Source organism: Taeniopygia guttata, chromosome 3 (genome assembly GCF_048771995.1).
Source record: "Taeniopygia guttata chromosome 3, bTaeGut7.mat, whole genome shotgun sequence".
Lineage (NCBI taxonomy): Eukaryota > Metazoa > Chordata > Aves > Passeriformes > Estrildidae > Taeniopygia > Taeniopygia guttata.
Window position 1 is genome coordinate 47,818,396 of NC_133027.1, and position 18,086 is coordinate 47,836,481.

The window sequence follows — 18,086 nt, forward strand, 5'->3', positions numbered from 1 at the left end:
GTCCAAGAAACTTTTTTTTGGTGTGGTGATTCCTGAATCTAAATTGTGTATAATCTACTGTTTTAAGCAGTGGCAGAGATGGAATGTTCACAGTCAACACTTATGATAAATGTAGTGTACAGTACCTCCTGCCTTTGGAGCCTGGCTGTGTTTTCCCTGTTTATATCCTCCGTTTGTGTAACATAGTCCAGCGCCTCGCCTAATGCCTCCTCCAGGTCTGACAGCTTCACATCCTGTTCGCTGAGCTGCTCCAGCACATCAGTTACCAGGGACCTGGTGTCATTGTACTTCTCGTGAAATGCTTCAATTTGCTGCAGCACTGGGAGAAAAATAGAGACCAATAAATCAAAAGCTTGGATTTCTGACAGAACTTACCTATACAGGAATTTCTTTACTTTTACTCAGGTGACAGTAAAACACATTTTGTAAAGCTCATTTGAGGGATTATATACCTAGATTTTAATTTTCCCTTCTCTTTTGAGAAGGAAAGATGCCTCTCATTTTACTATTTCATTTTAATCCTATTACTTCCCCCTCTGAAACATATTTCATTAAAAGAAACTAGATCTGTCTTTGCCTGCTTTTCATTTGTTTTTCAATGTTAAACCTAGGCAACCTGTTCTGGAGAAGACAGTGTTTATGCCTCATGTTCTGACTCATGTTCATTAAGCTGTGAGAATTAGGCTGCCACTTTTTGCCATGCCAGCAGCTTTTCTCTCTCTGCTGGTGTTCGCTGTCCCCATAGGCAGGGGGGAAGATGTTTACATGAGCAATTCCAGCCCTGCCATGAACCTTCCTAAGCAGCTGTTGTTGAGGTGCTGCAGTGCACAGGCACACACAGACCTTTTCCTCCTATTCTGCTGTGAGGAGCACAGAGCACCAGCAGGTACTTGGGGCAGGAATTTGGGAGCAGCAACATCTCCAGCACACCAGCTGGTGCTTGCCAAGGTCCTCCCCAGGGGCCCAGCAGTACACCCAGAGCTGCCCAACACCTGCCAGCTGAGCATCAGCATGTGGCTGAAAGGAAAACTAACTTAAAACTCACACTCCTCTGCTGCATTTTCCTCCTCATCTGCAAGTTGCCTCTGATTAGTGAAAGGCTTTCGACGTTTGATCTCCTTCAGCATCTCCTCGGCCATGCTCCGCTTCTGGGCAATTTCTTCGGGGCTCAGCTCTTGTTGAATTGCATAGTATTTTGACTTGCTGCTGATTTCTAGGGGCAAAAGGCAACAGATGGTCGATTCAGTATGACTGCACAGAAATAAATACTGTAGACTACTTTTACTTTTGTGAATTGTGATTATACTGATGGCAAAACAAAGTTTTAATTATCTTCAACTCCATAGTAGATAAAGATTATGTTTAATCAATCCAATCTTAATATTAAACCTGTAAATAATTCACACTTTCTGTCACATGTGAAGAGGATGGGATTAAACAGACGTGGGTTGTGTGCATTATTTGCCTTGACATTTCTTATAGGCTGGGATAATAATTTTATTTTGGATTCTGTGGCATGTAGCAGGCTGACGCTTTCATCTAGGATCATGGCTTTTAAGTGCTGCTGTTTATAAAATAATAACAATGCTAAGGAGACTGAAGTAACCTCATTTTCCATCTGCAGAAGTTTGAGGCACCCTAAGGAGGTAACATATGGCTTCTGGCCTGATGCTGCCTAGGTGGTTTGGAGATAGATACTATTTCAAGGTTTTGGTCTCAGTTCAAAAAACATTGTTGTATCCCTGCAGCTGAAATTGAGTTTACCCATTTCCAGTGCAATCATTATGAAATTTGCTCACTTCACACTCCCTGGCCTTGAATACCAATCACGTCCTCTTTTATGTCCTGTGATGTGTGTGCCTTTGGCTAGTGCTTGCACTAGTTTTATGGGTAAACAAAGTTGGCAAAACCAGCATTATTCTTATGGAAGATTTTTATAAAAAATAGGTGTGTAATTGTGGCACCACTGATTCTTTGGCAGAGTGTCTGTATGCCTGCTCTTGCTGGGCCCTGAGCTCATTAGTGAAGTTTTAAAGGCTCATACTGAGCAGAAACTGATGATGACCAGGGCTCCATGGATTTCTTTTTCCTTATGCTGGTACATGTGTTTGTGCAAATGGGTGATACCTCTGTAGAAGAACAGTTTTGAGCATGGTGGAAATAATTTTCACCTACTTGTTTCCAACTGTTTTCATTCTATTCACAGCCATGGACGTTGTTTTCTTCTATAACAGCTTAATGTGATTGTGCTATTTGTGTGCCAAATTAGATGCATATTGATTTGGGGTTTCATTGCTTTCTGCAGGTACTGAAGAAGAGGCTGCAATTGGTTTAATCTCATTTTTATATTTCAGGATGCTAATGGTATGTCATAGATATTCCAGATGAAGATGATTATCTCTGACTAGGAAATATTTTCTGAGTGCAGTTGTGCTTGAGAGGGTGTTCACTGTTGCCATAAATTACATATTGTCCTATATATCAGAAGATTTTCCTTTGATATATTGGACAATAAAAATTCATGATGATCCATTAATACACGAAGGCTTCATTAATACATTCCTGACACTGAGATGAACCAGAAATGAATCTATTTACCTTCAATGTTATCTCTTATATCATTGAGCTGCTGCACAAGCTGAGAAGCACGGTTGTTGATCTCTGTGGTTTCCTTCTGTACCAGTCGGCCTTTGCTAGATGCTTCATTTCCCTATGAATAAACCATGAGAGGTAAACAATAGATTTCTTTTCAGATGTGAGGATGAGCACTATAAACACACATTTTGCTTTCTCCTGGTGAGCACATGGAGGTCCTTTTTATCATATAAAGTAGTATTTAAAGGTGTTCAAAGTTAAGATCTGTCGTGTCAGTGTTTTCAGAATTGCAGAGTGAGAGATTAAAATCTGTTCCATATTCATCCATCATTTGCTGCAATGAAATTTTCCTAAATTAGGTACAGTTGTAAAACTCTATCTGCTGAATCTCCTAGGCATTCAGTGGGGCTGGCTTATTTTGTTGCTGCATATGGCATTTCTTGAGTAAGCAAACAGAATGAAGAAAAAGGTGTCAAGCTCCTAACTCTTTTTAGATTTGTGTCTCCCACAAGTGAGATCCCCAGCTCTGCAATTTGTTAAAGAAAAAGCCTGAGAATTGAAAATACTCTGCGGAGCACAGCCACAGTCCTGTACTACATTGTGTTGGGGGCTGCTCTCTGCACTGTGTTCCCTTACTTAGGGTTTGTGGAGACCCCAGGTGGCATTTGAAGGCAGGGACAGGGTGGACAGCACGACTAAAAGGGATGGGCATAATGATAAAACAAATTGTAAGGGTTACGAGACTGAAAAAACAAGTGAAAGGGTTAGTAGAAATGCTTTGGGTTCCCATCTTCCAAATATTCAGGATCAAGCTATGTTCTGTTTTACTCAAAACTCATCCCATGCAGACTTTGGGAGTTACAGGTAGTTACAGGAGTTATATTTAGTGGGAAGATTTGTCTACAGTTGGTCTATTCACCCTGCCTTTGTGGTTTAGATCAGAATCTGCAGCAACCCCTGAGATGTGGGGACGTGCACATAAAATGCTCTGAGCAGAAAATTCTGTGGATCTCTGTGAAACCCACTTAAGGTCCTAGCACCCCTTTTCCATAAATGTACCCTGAAATAGCATAGAGCTCAATATATTCAGAGTTACTATTGGGGTCTTCCACTGTCAGAGTCTGGGGTCATTATTAAGCAATCACAAGTATTGATGTGGAACTAGCATCACAAGTAACCAGGGACAAAAGACCAGAGGAAATGCTGAATTTATTTGCTCAGGGACAGTAAAACTGAGGAATGAGGAAAAAAATCCCCAGATAGTACTGCAAATGAAATGTTATTATCCAAACTCACTAAATATTCATAGAAAACCTAATGCCTTAATCAGTCTGCCTACCAGCTAGAGAGAGGGACTCTGAGGTGTGTGAACTTGGACAGATATTCAGAGGTACAGAGCTGTGAGTGTGAGCTGATTTAATCAAAGCTCTCTTGAGCTCAGGCATAGTCTGTATAAGTTTTTTGTGCCCTTTCTGCTAAGTAAGTGTTGATTAAAAACATATAAACCTAAATTTTCTCTTCCACTTTCCTTTTACTCCCTTGCTTTTTTACTCCCTACCTGCTCCTATATTTGAGTTTTAGTTTAAGGTATAATTTTAATTTGTCTTGTGAAGGAATTGGTAAAGTGCATATAAGATCTGGCACTTTGCAATAAGCATCAAATACAATCTAGGTCTATGGCAGCTGTGGCTATCTTTGATAATAACATAGAGTGATATATTTTACTAATATATGTATATTGCAGCAATAGAAAGATATTTAATATTATCTTTTTAAAATAGAGGATAAGCAATTTTGAACCCTATTGCTTCTCTTAACATATATCATAGCAGTATTATTCTAGGATGCAACTAAAGTGTTGTGGGAGATGAGAGCTGATTTTAATTTTATACCCTGGCAGCTGGATGTGGATGCAACATATATGATTATAACTGTATTAAAAATATCTTGAGTGCTGATCAAACTCCCATCTCAGTGGGTACCTGAAAAATCTTTTAAACTGGCAATTCTGAAATATATTTTGAAATGTATAATCAGGATTAATTTAATTTTAAGAGAGCATACATGTAAAATAGATATAGTACAAATGCTCCCAAAGTCAATCTGCATTAGTTTAGTCTTGGATACTTCTCTTAATTAGAAATCGAAATGTGAATGAGAAAGGCAATGTGTCTATCCCAGATCAAACATGTTGTGTAGGGGGTAGGTGGGAACTCAGATCCTGAGGGGAAGATTTTTGTGACTGGTGACAAACCTCCAACCTCCAACACTCAACATACTTTTTACCTACTTCATTTTCTGTGAAGAAGACTTGACTTGATAATTAATTTATGCTTTTAATTAATATTTAAAGTAGAAAGTTACAAAATAGAAATAGAAATAGGAGGTTCTTCCAGCTGTCAGGGCACACCCAGTCTTGTTTGGTGAACCTAAAGTGTCAAAGTAGATGTTAAGAAATGTTTTTTTAATGAAGAGGGGTCAAACACTGGAACAGGTTTCCTAGAGAGATGGTCAATGCCCCATGTCTGTCAGGATTTAAGAGGCACTTGAACAATGCCCTTAATAACAGGCTTTAACTTTTGGTGGGCCCTGTATTGCTCAGACAGTTGGACCAGATGATCATTTTAGGTCCCTTCCAACTGTGACTATTCTATACTCACCTCTTAATGCCACCAGGTGACTATGACAAAGTGCAAACCCTCAGAGCTTTGGCAGAAGGCTGTAAACAAACCTGTTCATCAAGTGTTTCTGCTTCTCTGTGGAGATCATTCATCTCATCTGCAGCATCATCAACCTGGATGGTCCAAAGCATAGCATGATTCTTTTTTTTGGACATTGCCTCCTGTGTGTGGGGAAAAACAAGTCAGTGCATTTGAAAACAAACTCCTTCTCTAGTGAGGGCAGGGATTGAAATTTACAGGAATGGAGTGGAAATTCAAATATTTAAACTACATGAAAAAACTGAAATGCCATCAATGTTTGTACCTGGAGATGTGTGGCAGTGAGATTCAGGTCATTCAAACGCCTTTGGGCTGCAACACCAGTAGAAATGCTCAGTAAAGTGGATTTGCTTTCATCGATAGTCAGAACTGACAATCGGATGTCATCTGTCAAATCCCAAATACATTTATCGCAGCCTGATAAGAAAATAAGACAGCAAAATTTTTCTTTAGTGTTAGTGTCAGTTAACAGCAAATATCTTAAATTCATGTGGTAGTGCTCTTGACCCATGGTGTTCACTCTCTTTGTCACTGATGCTTGCTGGTGGATACCCATTTTTCTTTCACTTTCATCCTCTCACTTCCAAGGTTACTCCCACAGTACAGTTATGACATTTCTAACCGAGCAGCACCAGATGGGACTGCTCAAAGAGGCTGACACAAGGATTCTGTAATCAGTTGGGAGAGAGGGAGAGGTATTTCCTGGCTATTCCCTAGGCGCTACATGTTTGTGGCCTGAAGGACAATGGATGAAGGTCAAAAAAAACCCAACTGCATTTTGTCAGAACCTCAAATTCAATATTTAAAATTTAGTGGTATGAGAAATAAGGATGTCCAGTACATGGGCTCTTGGCCACCTACTTGGTTATGAGGGCAGCTTCTAAAAACACAGTTATAATGTGCTTGGAAAGTTCTTTTGCAGATCTGTATCCTTGTTCTTGCTGCAGGATTGCAATGTCACCTTCTTTATAGTGACACTGGTGCCAACACTAAATGCAAGAGACTTAGGTGAATGTGAAACACAGATTCCTACAGACACTTTGGCTTGATATTTTAGCAGGTCCCGAATGTTTTTCTTCTCGCTGCTCTTCAGGCACATGACCCTTCTTCATGGGAGTTGGTTCAGAAACCCATGTGTGCTACATGCTCTGCATTATAAGCAGGTATAAATAAACTAACATTTCAAAAATACATGCAGTTACCAATAGCTACAACATAGTACCCCTGGAAACTCCCCAGGCTTCCTATCATTAGAGTATGGGAGATAGTGGGAAAAGGACTGACTGATGGATACATGCCAAGTTGTCAACAGCAGCACTCTACATTAGATGTTGTGCTGGTTTTGACTGGGGTAGTTTTCTGCACAGGTAATTTCAGTGGCTAGTATGGGGCCTGTTTTTGATTTGTGCTGAACACAGGGTTGAGAATGTAGAGGTGTTTTTGTTGTTGCTGAGCAAGCTTACACAGAGCCAAGATCCTTTCTGCTTTTTGTACTGCCATGGTGGTGATGAGAGCAGGGATGTGCTGGAAACTGGGAGGAGACACAGCCAGGGCAGGTGACCCCAGCTGACCAAAGGGATATTCCAGACTGAGAATGTGACATCATGCTCAGTAAATGCAGTGGGGAGAAGCAGGAGGAAGGAGGGAACATTTGAAGTGATGGCCTTTGTCTTCCTAAGTAAATATTATGGGTGGTGGGGTCCTGGTCTCCTGGAGATGGCTGAATGCCTGCCTGCCCATGGGAAGCAGTGAATGAATTAATTGCTTTGATTTGTTTGCAGAAGTGTGTGTGGCTGGTGTGTGCACAAGTTTTCTGTTTTTTACCCTTCTGATTCTCTCTCTGTTCCTACTAGGGTGAGAGAGTGAGTGGCTGTGTTCTTGATGGAGTTAAGCCAAAACGAGAAAATCATAGATTATATTCAAGATATCACAGGTAAAGTTGTGAGGACAGTTTTTAGGACCAGAATATATTTTTTCAGGCAGTGTGTCTCAAGGTCTATGGAAGTGGCTTTGGTGATACTTCCCTACTGCTTGGCAGTTTGGACCTGAATGTGCAGTCTGCATCACAGAGTTGGAAATATGCCTGTACTCAGACAAGTGTGTGAGAACATTCTGAAGTACTCGATTAGCAGGACATTGTGTATATTCACACACTTAAGTGCCCTGTGGGACCACCGTCAAAATCCTGAGCCCATTGGAGTACCAAGCTCTTAAGTTAGTATTTGTAAGCTTCTAAATATAAGAGCAATAGTAATTATTGGTGTTTTCATGATAATGTTCTTACTGATGGTCGGGCAGTCTGTGTCAGTAGAAGCTTCAGGACTGTCTGCGAGGCATTCTCCAGTCTGGCTGTCACACATTCTGCCTCCACAGTTACATGCTGGGGAAAAAGAAAGGAGTTTTGAAAAAAGAATCTTCAAAATGTACAACTCCCCCTCCCAAGACTCATGAAATTATGCTTAGGATTGTGTGTAGATATTCAAGCCAATATCAAGAACTTACTGGACTGATTTTCCTTTCAGTATTTGGAAAAGGTGCTTCTCGCACTGATGAAATTTGAACAAATGAAATATGAAGTGGAAAACAGAGTGAGAACACCTCTGCTGAAAATACTTGTTCAAAGCTTGGTTGCAAGTAGAGTCAGCGAGGCCAGAGTTGCCCAGAAGGGCCATTGTACATCAATGTCTAGAGAGGGTGACATTTAGGAGATGTATTAAGAAAAGTGGGGCAACTAAAGTTAATTATTAGTTACAAATCTCTCCACAGCTCCATGGAATTTATCAGCACTCTGTCAGGCTGTCACTAAAAAGGCTTTGCAGCTGTCAGGGATTGATAGTGGACTCCAGTTACACTGTCAGCTTGAACATATCAAAAAGTAAATATCTCCTACCACTTACAATGAAGAATAAATGACATCTTATATTGTTTCAAACTTGAGAAAACAACATTATTATTGCCAGCATAAGTGGCTTTTTAAAAAGTCCAATTTTTAATCTAACATCTCTAAACCTCTCTCAAGGTTTAATTGGCCTTTTAAAATATATTATTTTAAAGATTAAAATATTCTTGGAACACTTCAATGCAATGATAAAAACTCAAGCAGAACATAAGAACAGCAGCAATCTATCTGGAATTTATTTTGGTCTTGTGATTCATTGTTTCAGCAGAACCTCATATAACAAAATATCTTACTGCCTTTTTATTGCAGCCCATTAATTTTTATCTATGAATTACTCTTTTATTTACATTTCCCATTGCACATTCAAGGATTTGTCAATTGAAAAGGCGTAAAACAACTTCAAAGACAACATCCTGCACTAATGTCAGAATAATTTTGTGTAAGTGGATCAGTGTTAGCAAAACTAATCAGTTTTTGTACTACTGTAAGAACAGAAATTGGTTATGAATTCTCTGATGCTTTCAGCATTTTGACTTTATTCCAATCTGTGCTTCCCAGCTTTGGATCTACGATTACTTTTAATTTGTTATTTCTTTTTTTTAAGAAGTGAAAGAAAAGTATCAGTTGAAAGCAGAGATTTCTCTTTACCTATATCATGGGGACTAGGCTATCATTAGGTAGCAATATTAAACTTAAAAAATTAAAATTTCGATGAGATTGATGCTCAAGAAAATAAAATTGTGTCTTATTTAAATGAATACCTGTGAGTCTGCCACATAAAATCTTATAGCAAATTAATTCCAAAAGCAGTCTGGACCATTTTTCAACTACTGGTTTAAGAGGTACAACATTTTTAGTAGGGAATTAATACTTTCAATGATACCATAATTTGCTGGTGGGGAAAGCTTCTAAACTTACCTTTATTTCTGAGGCCCATTTGTGGAGAGTTTTAAACTATGGCTATATGTGGTCAAAAAAAAAAAAAAAAAAAAGCAGCTTAAAACTACTGTTCACAGCGACCCAGATTTTGTCTTCCACTCAAAAGGAAAAAAAGATGATTTTAGATTGATAAAACTGTTTGTTAACTTAGTAGTCTTGTGTTTTTTTGTTTTATATATCCTTTGAGGCGCTCCATGGAAACCATGTATGCAGACCGTCTTGATTCTTACAATAATTTTGTTTCTCTGTTTTTAGTTTAAAGAATATATTTGACTTATTTCAGAATCAATTTTAAGCAATAGCTCCTAATTGTCCCACAAAGCCAAACAAAGGATAAGCTTTCCCTGTGAAATACACAAATAGTTTGAATATCATGGATGTATTGATGTACTGCAATCTGCACAGTACTGTCAAGTACAGCACATTGCAGTGCTCAGCAGAAATGAAGATGAAACAAGAAGTGTGTAATTCTCTGAAACATAATACTGCAAAATCAGGATTTGCTAGAGTGAACTTCAAAAATTAAATTGACTTTGAAAAGAGAAAAGCTGTACCTCTCACAACGTATTCAAGCATCCAAGCACTTTTTATTTTTAGCAAAGATGAAACACTGCAAGGAAATCTGCTAACAAAGAGAATTACCACACTGATTTCAAGACTGTGTGGACAGCCTGTATAGAGAACTCCTGTGTACCTCCTTAAGGGTGCAAACAAAAAACTTTACTGAGGTGATGAAAGTTTGAGTTTCAAAACTGTACTTTCAGAGATGCCTTCCAAAATCACTTATTGTATAACCTGCTCAGACATTCGGAATGAGCTGAAACTCTCAGAATTCTGGCAAAGTTACTCTTAGGTGCTTGAAGCTTTTGCCCATGGGCAGGGCTCGATTGCTGTGGTTTGCAGAGTTGAAGTGCTGGGTGTGTTCATCCTGTCTCATGGAATTCAGGACCCACAGACTGGATCTTATTATTCCTTCCTGGACAGCTGCAGTTAAATCATCTCAGGTAAGTGAATTAGGCAGTGAAGTTTATAAACAAGATTTTTTTACCATCTGAAAATCACAGACATGCTGTATTTCATGAACATCTTGTCTACCCAAATCCAGACAGGAGGCGAGTTTTGGGCATGCTGTTTCCCACTGCTTATGTCTTTTTAGCTAGTTGGGATACATGGCTTTGGCTTTGGCTTTTGGGATCACTGTGTGTGAGCACCATCTGTTCCTGTTCAGCATAAATGGAATTGAACCATGTGAATTTGCAATGTGAGTTACATCCTGGAGATGGACACTCAAATTCCAGCTGTCACTGGAATGTAAAACCAGAAAGGGCCAGTAGTGGCATCATGGCATCATATGTGGTGCCCTGCAAGTGAAGATAGCAGCACAAAGGGCATGTGATTGCACAGCATCCTCATAGCCTCCATCCTTTGTGTCCCAAAACACTTCATAATAAATAAAAAACAAAGTCCAAGTACACAGTAAGTTGCAAGAAAGATCAAAACATTGCTAAGTCCCTGAGGCCTGTAGCTCTGTACCTGGAGGCCCTGGATCACTTCTGAGGTCCAAGCTGAGTGTGTGCTTCAACTGTCTTACCTTTGAGCCAGGCTGAGGTAGGAATATTTTGTTTCCCTCCTTTGTGTTCTGGTCCCTGCCAAAGAGTTTGAGAGGGGGCCTCAAGGTCCTTGCTCTGAGCACCTGCATTTTGCCTTTAAGAGTGGCTGTTCCTAAGTCCTTTGAAAGAGGATGTAAACTTCTCTTCCAGAGCCAAAGCAAGGATAAAAGGTATGAGGTCAAAGTCCTGTTTGGATTGAATTCCATGTAAATTAGGACAATATTAGAGGAGACAAAACTTTGCAACCCCTCTGTGCAGGCATGTTTTGCTGAGGTGCTCTGGGTAACACTTTACCAGACCCTGAATGTACAGTCAACTCCTGTGTGAAAATACAGTAACCAGCAAGATTACACTGACTCATAGGAAATGCAGAATATATTACCAATGTGGAAAATAGCAGAAAGTGAGTGTGTATTGGGCCAGGACAGGAAGGATTATCCTGTTTCCATAAAAAATACTTTCAAGTCTTTAAGCACTATCAGCCTGAGTAGTCATGGTGTGGACAAGCAGAAAGGTGAGGACTTTGCCCAAAGAACTCTTAGAGAACCTTATTTAAAACAAGATTCAGGAGAACACAACAGTGCCTTCATTAAACCCGATCAGGCACTAGAGATGTTGGAGTCTGGGGTCTGAGACTTGCTCATGGGAGATGAAAAGAGATACTTCTCTGATGCCTGGGATGATTCAACTGAACAGGCATCCAAATGATCCCATCACCTGCCTCCCAGAGCCCCAGGTATCTGAGGTTCAGGCATCTCTGATTTCTGGGAGATCATCCACAGACCATGCTGTGCTGCTCAGCTCTGCTGTACCAGACTACAGACGATACCTGTGCAGTTTTTCGCCAATCTGGCGTCCCCATAGTAGCCTGGAGCGCATCGTTCGCACTTGAACCCACTGGTGTGGTGCAGGCAGTTGCGGCACTGGCCGGTGACTTCATCACAGTCTTCAAAAATCAGATTTGGGTCTGAGTTGCCATTGCAGTCACATTTTTTACAAGTGCTTCCAATTAGCAAAGGGTTCCCATAGTAACCAGGGGCGCACCTGAAAGGAAGAGCAACACTGGCAATGACGAACAATGACATTCTTATCTGCGACACATTTTTTTCTCTGACCTTATTTATGTTACCAGGAATTGATCACTGTCTGCAGCTTCTAATAGACAGAGAGCTAATTAGGAGCTTTACTCCTACAGAAGCAATTTTGTGCTCTAATCTCAATCTGTGCTGTTATATATTTTCCCCTTCTGGAACACCCCTCATATCTCAAGCATACCAGTCTGCATTAATTTATTTTTTGTGCGTATCTTTAGCAGTGAAATTATTTTCTCCCTATTGTTTTAAAATCTGTGACAGAATTGCTTTGGCAGCAAGGCAGCTCTACAGTGTTTGTTTTGGTCTCTTTCATCTCTGTATCTCACCAACTATATTGTGTTATATAGGAAACTGCGGTAAGAGGCTGCATTTCAGGATGCTGAAACTCAGAGGAGGTTCAGACCTTATTTCTATTATAAATGTACATAAAAACTACTACACCATGGTGAGGTGTTGGTGTGGCTTCTGGTTTTTGCAAAACAGAACAAAACCTGAACCAGACTCTGTTTTTCAGATCTGTTTGATATTATCCTGTTAGATGAGGGTAAAAGACTGAGAGCAGTCATCAGGGAGGATTCCTCTCTTGGTCTGCAGAGGAAGAGAGGGAGGTGGGTACCAGGCACCCCAGTGAAGGCCTGAAATAGGTCCAAATATTTTATCATGCCTTGTTATGTTTGGGAAATCATTTCAGTTGAGAAATTTCTACATCTTAAAATGAGAGACATTTGATACTATGGTAGTTTTTCAAAGTATGGTAGTTTTTTGATGTAACACTGCTGGATGATCAGTGGTCCTAAGCAAAGAGGTAGTAATAGATTTGGTTATTTGGAAAGGAAATAGTCTCAGTTAAAGATGTTTCTGCTGATATCAGGGAATCTCCTTAATCCTACAAGCAAGGGGAGCTTTTGCAAAACAACCACTGACAAAGGAGAACTAGTACTGGGGTGGGCAGGGAAATCTAATGCCCACGATGCAGATGCCTGGAGCTCAGAGATCAGGGACTCATACCCCAAAACAGGAAATGAAGAATTCCTGCCAGGAGGGGAATAATTAGTTAGTGTAAAAATTGCTAGCTGAAGGAATTGGAGGATTGAATAGCGGCTGAAATGATTTAGGTAAGGAGTATTTATTGTAGTTCATTCTGTTTTATCACCATGTTGTCTTTGTCTCCCATCCAAAGTCCTATTTAAGATGCTGTTTTTTCTGTCTGCTGTTGGTAAGCAGGGTGAGCGCTTCAGGCAGCTCAGATTAATTTTCCTAGATTCCTAGGCTGGGTACCTAAACCAAGATCTGTTGTCTTCTAAAATCTGAACATAGTCAAATTCAGGTTCTGTCATGTCTGAACCATGAAAATGTGGGAGATCTGATAAAAGCTTCAAGTTTTGATCTGTTCCTATATTTTCTGGTATTTTTTTTTCTTTTGGCCAAAGAGAGTAATTTCCTCAACACTGCTTTGTTCATGTTCCAGTCCTGAATACTCACAATAGAAACACATAAAATTTTGAGCATCTTAATATAAACCATTTGGCTTCCTCAAATACTGCTTTTGTCAATGACAAAGGCTCTTTCTGTCTCTTTGCAAGACTGCCAAGAATCTTTGGTGCAGATTTTATCATTTGGGTGACCCAGATGTAAAAAATTAAAGTGTGGCCGAGACCCCCTGAAGAACTGTGAATGCAACACTGAGTGCAGAGTGTAATTTATGATTATGATTTGGTTGAATCATTCCACTTTCCCATGGGAGTTAGAGCAGGCAGTGATGGGTAAAGCTACTGGTCAGTCATGCCAGAAGTCTTGCTGTGATTTTCTGGGATTTCAGTTTTTTGTTTTTCTGTAGTTAGGTATTTTCCAAATGATCTGTCTAATGTGGTCATCAGGTTCACAGAGGTCACTGAGTAGGGCTGGGGTCAGACCAGCCTTTTGCTCACTGCTGCCCACATCTACCAACAGCAGCGTGCAATCCCCACCAGGCCTGCCACGTCTGCCCTCTCATCAGGACAAGGCCATTTGCCCCCTTTTCTGAAATGAACTGTTCAGTTTACTTGCCAGGAATGTAGAGGACATTTCCTCACATCCCCACAGATATGTTTTACATGTGCTGCTTTTTATCACACCTGAGGCAGTAGAGCAAGTTGTCCAGAGAAGAGAGCAAGTTGTCCAGAGAAGCTGTGGATGCCCCATCCCATGGCAGTGTTCAAGGCCAGGCTGGGTGGGGCTCTGAGCAACCTGATCTAGTGGAAGGTACCCCTGCCCATGGCAGGGGATTGGAACCAGATGACTTTTATAAGGTCCCTCCCAACCCAAACTCTTCTATGACTCACTTTTATTAGCTGTAATTTCTCATATGGACCAGTTGTTTAAAGCAAAAAGAAACTTTCAGACCTGAAAATAAATGTGTAACTTTCACTCTTCTGTTTGCCACTCAGTGCATCTCATAGTACTGAGGCATTTAACCGCTTTTGAATTGTGGGTAGGATGTGAGAAGAGCAGAGGCCACTGACTGGAAATGTTCTGCTCCATCTCTGCACTTAATGGCCTGAAAAAGTTAAGGGGCCTGAAGTAAATGTCTTTTCCTAGATTGTATCAATAAATGACCCTTTTTTGCAAAAAAAGTGTATTTTCTCTCCCATAATAAAACTTCAAAGTTGTCTTTGTTTCATTCTGCAGCCATAGCTGCTTCCTGTAATTATTAGTGAGTTAGAAATTAACTTCCTCTTCTCTGGCAATGCCAAAAGAATCTTTTTCATCTATTTGCTTTGGATGGTAAATTGTAATTTGTTTAGTTGTTCTTTTTAACATTTGTGCATAAACGAAACCTGCATGGCATCAGTTACCACCCTGATGCCTTACTGCTGAAGTTCAGGAGAAAAATGATAAATTCCTAAATTTCAGTTTGGGATGCTGGGTTACTCAGTTCCTAGCTAGGGTGCCTGTGAATTCACACCACCTCTTTCTGGCAGTGCCCAGCAGCAGTGTGTGCCAAGTAGGGACTTGCTCTTTAGCAAGTGGGCAGGGGCAAACAATGCATCATCCAGCTTTGAAATACTTTTGATATTTCTGATACAATTGGGAATAGAGCCAGAAGACAAGTCCTGCCTGTCACTGCTTGCACCTTACCCCAGCAATTAGCCAAGCTCTTAATGTAGTGACCAGGACAGGATGATTTCTTTCTCTAGCTTTTTCGACACAGCTTTGCCTTCCTTGAGACAGATGCACTGTGTCAGGCTGGGGAGTGGCCAATAGAAAAAAAAGCTGATGTTATTTTCTGCTGTTTCTGTGTAACTGCTACCCATTTCATAGGATTTGTAATGCTTGTAGTCTGGGTTGACATTTTAATAACCATTAAGAAACCTCAATGACCTTTTAATTGTCTGCATTATCCTTTGTGTATAAACCTGACATTTTGAAGGAACAAAAGCATACAGCTGTGGGCCTGTAAACAAGGGTGGGTTTTTTATTTTTCTGCCATCTGCTTTCACTGTTGCTATCATGTTAGTGATGTGGAGGTAATTGACTGATGTTTTTGCATCATCTGTAAGGAGAAAAGTCTTTACTCATTGTTCATGTTTTCTTTTTGATTTTGATTTGTTTTTGCATCTTAAGTAGCTCTTTTCTTCCTTCTCTGACAGTTACACTAAGTATCATTTGAATTCCAGTCTTGGCCATTATTGTCAGTTGACTAAAGACTTCAATACTTCAGGGGCTTTAAGGGAAAACAAAATGAGATGTTCAGGAAGCCATTGTCTGAGCCATCCTATATCCCTCAGTCTTTGTGTTAGAGCTCCTTTAATTATTGGCTGCTCAAAGACAATTTCTGAATTATAATCAGGCCCCTGACATTCATTGAAACATCCTCCATGCGTGTTCATAACAAGTAAGAGAGCCTCTTACAGCACATGGAATTATATTTCTACTGTATAGTTCAATTTATTTGTGTCTTTTTTTTTTTATTTAGGGAATATTTGCTGGAAATTGTTTATGGAGATAAGGGAAAGTTGAAAAGCAAAACTAGTCTGTAATTGTTTGCTTGACTTTATTGAATTATGCCTGTGAGGTGCATTTAAAATGTAACTGAAAAAAAGCTGCATCTGCTTTAAGAATTTGACTTGATAGTGGATTTTCTCCTTTGCTTTTGTAAAAGTTATTTGGTAGAAACCCGTTACGGGTGAATTGAAAGAGGCATTGATGTGGTAGATATTTTTCACTTCAGCTGCTGTTTCAGATTTGTATTTTGTATTTTTAAATTGCATTCCTTTTAGAAAGATCACTACACAAATGCACACAAGGTGCAAGAACTAGATCAAAATGCATCATATGTAAATGTCTGTCTTACGCTGACACTTCTCCACAGCAAATTTTAGTGCTTTTTAGTAGGAAATGAACAAGATCATTTCACAGACACAATTCTATCTGATGAAAACAAGCACATAAGATTTCTCCCCAGTATGGGAAAATTCCCTGAAAAAAATCTGGACTTTTATATTGCTGAGCAGCAAGTCATCCTATGAGCTTCTTACCTTTCACAGTTTGGTCCTGCATAGTTTTCCCTGCAGACACAATGCACACTTCCACTTTTTCTGTAACAGGAGACTGCAAAGCTGCAATTTCATTAGGATGAATAGTTAGAATACCAGGCAATGACAGACATTTGGAAACGTTTCTTCATTACAGTATGGACATTTATCAATGTGAATTCTGGCTCTTGATTGTTCATGCTGAATGGGTGTTGAGCTCTCTACATAATTTATATTGTACCCCGCTTTTAGACTTTAGTTTAGGAAGCAAGTCATTGTTTTGCAGTGCAGATCAGACACATCTGCAGGCTTTGATACACACGCTTTAGACAAGGGACTTAACATAAATGTGTATGTCATGTGAACCTAATTGTTTCCTGTCTATTATCCCAAGGGGTAAAATATTGTTTGTGGAAAACACTGCAGTGAGAACTTCAAGAACTGAGATTTTGGAATGGGTGCAGCAGTTTCCTGTGCAAATCCTACAGTTTTTCTCAAACTCCAATCTGGAAGTTCCTAGTGATGAAGACTGACCTCAGTAATGTTGTCCTCATTCAGAGTCACTGAGTTTACAGTAACCAGGGCTGCTCTATCTGTAAGCAGGAAAGAGTCTGCAGCCTCTTCTGAGACCAACATGCCAAGTAGTGATGCTGACTGCAGTAATGGCTTGGGCTGTAATTTCTACTGCTGTGATTCTAAACCATGGATTCCTTTGTTGTCTTCTGTTTTCAGGATTTAACAAATGTTTAAATAAATATGAGACCAAGAAACAGCAGTATCCAGATGTGGAAAGTGCACATTTTATGGGCATTTCAAACACAGTGATGGACATGGCTTAAATACATTTACATGAAAAAAAGATACAGTCCTAAGATATTTCTAGTTAGTTTGTAAGAGGTGTGAATAAATTTCTGCCAGCACTAGAATGCAACCAGAGTAGTGAGTGGCAGCAGTTTCCATCTGCAGGCCCATGGTTGCTAAAACACAGCTCCACAGTTATGTGGTGCTGGGCAGCTGTGGCTTGGTTGCATCCATTTCACACAGGACAAAAGACTCAGAGCAATGGGAAAGTGCATGATCCATGCACTGCTTGTTCCAGGAACAAACAGCATTGAAAGCTGATGAGAATTCCCACATAATTTCAGTTCCTGCCTGGGTTTCTCAACTGGTTGGACAACCAGAGGCAAAAAATCTGGATCTCTGCTGTCTCAAAATATTTGATATAACCAAAGAGAACATAAAATGAGATTCTTCTCAATGAATTTACAAATTAACTGCTGTGTGGCTTTTACAAGAACATGTTGAGAAAGTCACAATAGTTTGGCAGCTTCCTCTTCTTTAACAAAGTCTAATTCCTTCACGTAGTTGCAAAAACCACATTGTGGATCTAATGAAGTAGGACTGAAATCTTCGTCAAGTTTTATACTTTTTGTGAACTTTTAGGAGAAAAAAAGGCTTTATAATTCCCTTGGGTTTGAAAAGAAGCAACATCTGCTGGACTGTGAAACAACCTCCATACTTTTTTTGTTCCAAAGAGATGACATTACACTTCATGTGTAATGTCCAAAAGTTACTCCAAAAGTTCCCAGGATAGAAGATATGAAGACAGCCTGGTCAGAAAATCTAGAGACACTGCTGAATTCCTGGAAAAAATATCTATCTGGTGAGTCTGTCAATTCATAGATTCAGTATTCTATTTCCAAAGTAAAACATGG

General features: G+C 39.8%; 1 protein-coding gene across 2 annotated transcripts in view; it reads right to left on the reverse strand.

Annotated features, from left to right (window-relative positions):
• The window catches only part of LAMA4 (laminin subunit alpha 4), a 96,238-nt gene that overhangs the window by 44,660 nt on the left and 33,492 nt on the right, over positions 1 to 18,086 (reverse strand). The window contains exons 4-11 of one of the 2 annotated variants that reach the window (XM_012572738.5): positions 16,375 to 16,455; positions 11,593 to 11,807; positions 7,600 to 7,695; positions 5,581 to 5,732; positions 5,327 to 5,437; positions 2,599 to 2,710; positions 1,046 to 1,213; positions 126 to 319 (exon numbers count right to left, since the gene is read on the reverse strand). In XM_012572738.5, coding sequence (XP_012428192.4) covers positions 126 to 319; positions 1,046 to 1,213; positions 2,599 to 2,710; positions 5,327 to 5,437; positions 5,581 to 5,732; positions 7,600 to 7,695; positions 11,593 to 11,807; positions 16,375 to 16,455 — 1,129 coding nt within the window. Of the gene's footprint in view, positions 1 to 125; positions 320 to 1,045; positions 1,214 to 2,598; positions 2,711 to 5,326; positions 5,438 to 5,580; positions 5,733 to 7,599; positions 7,696 to 9,132; positions 9,175 to 11,592; positions 11,808 to 16,374; positions 16,456 to 18,086 lie in introns of those variants that run through there. The other variant, XM_041715128.2, reaches the window with a different exon arrangement.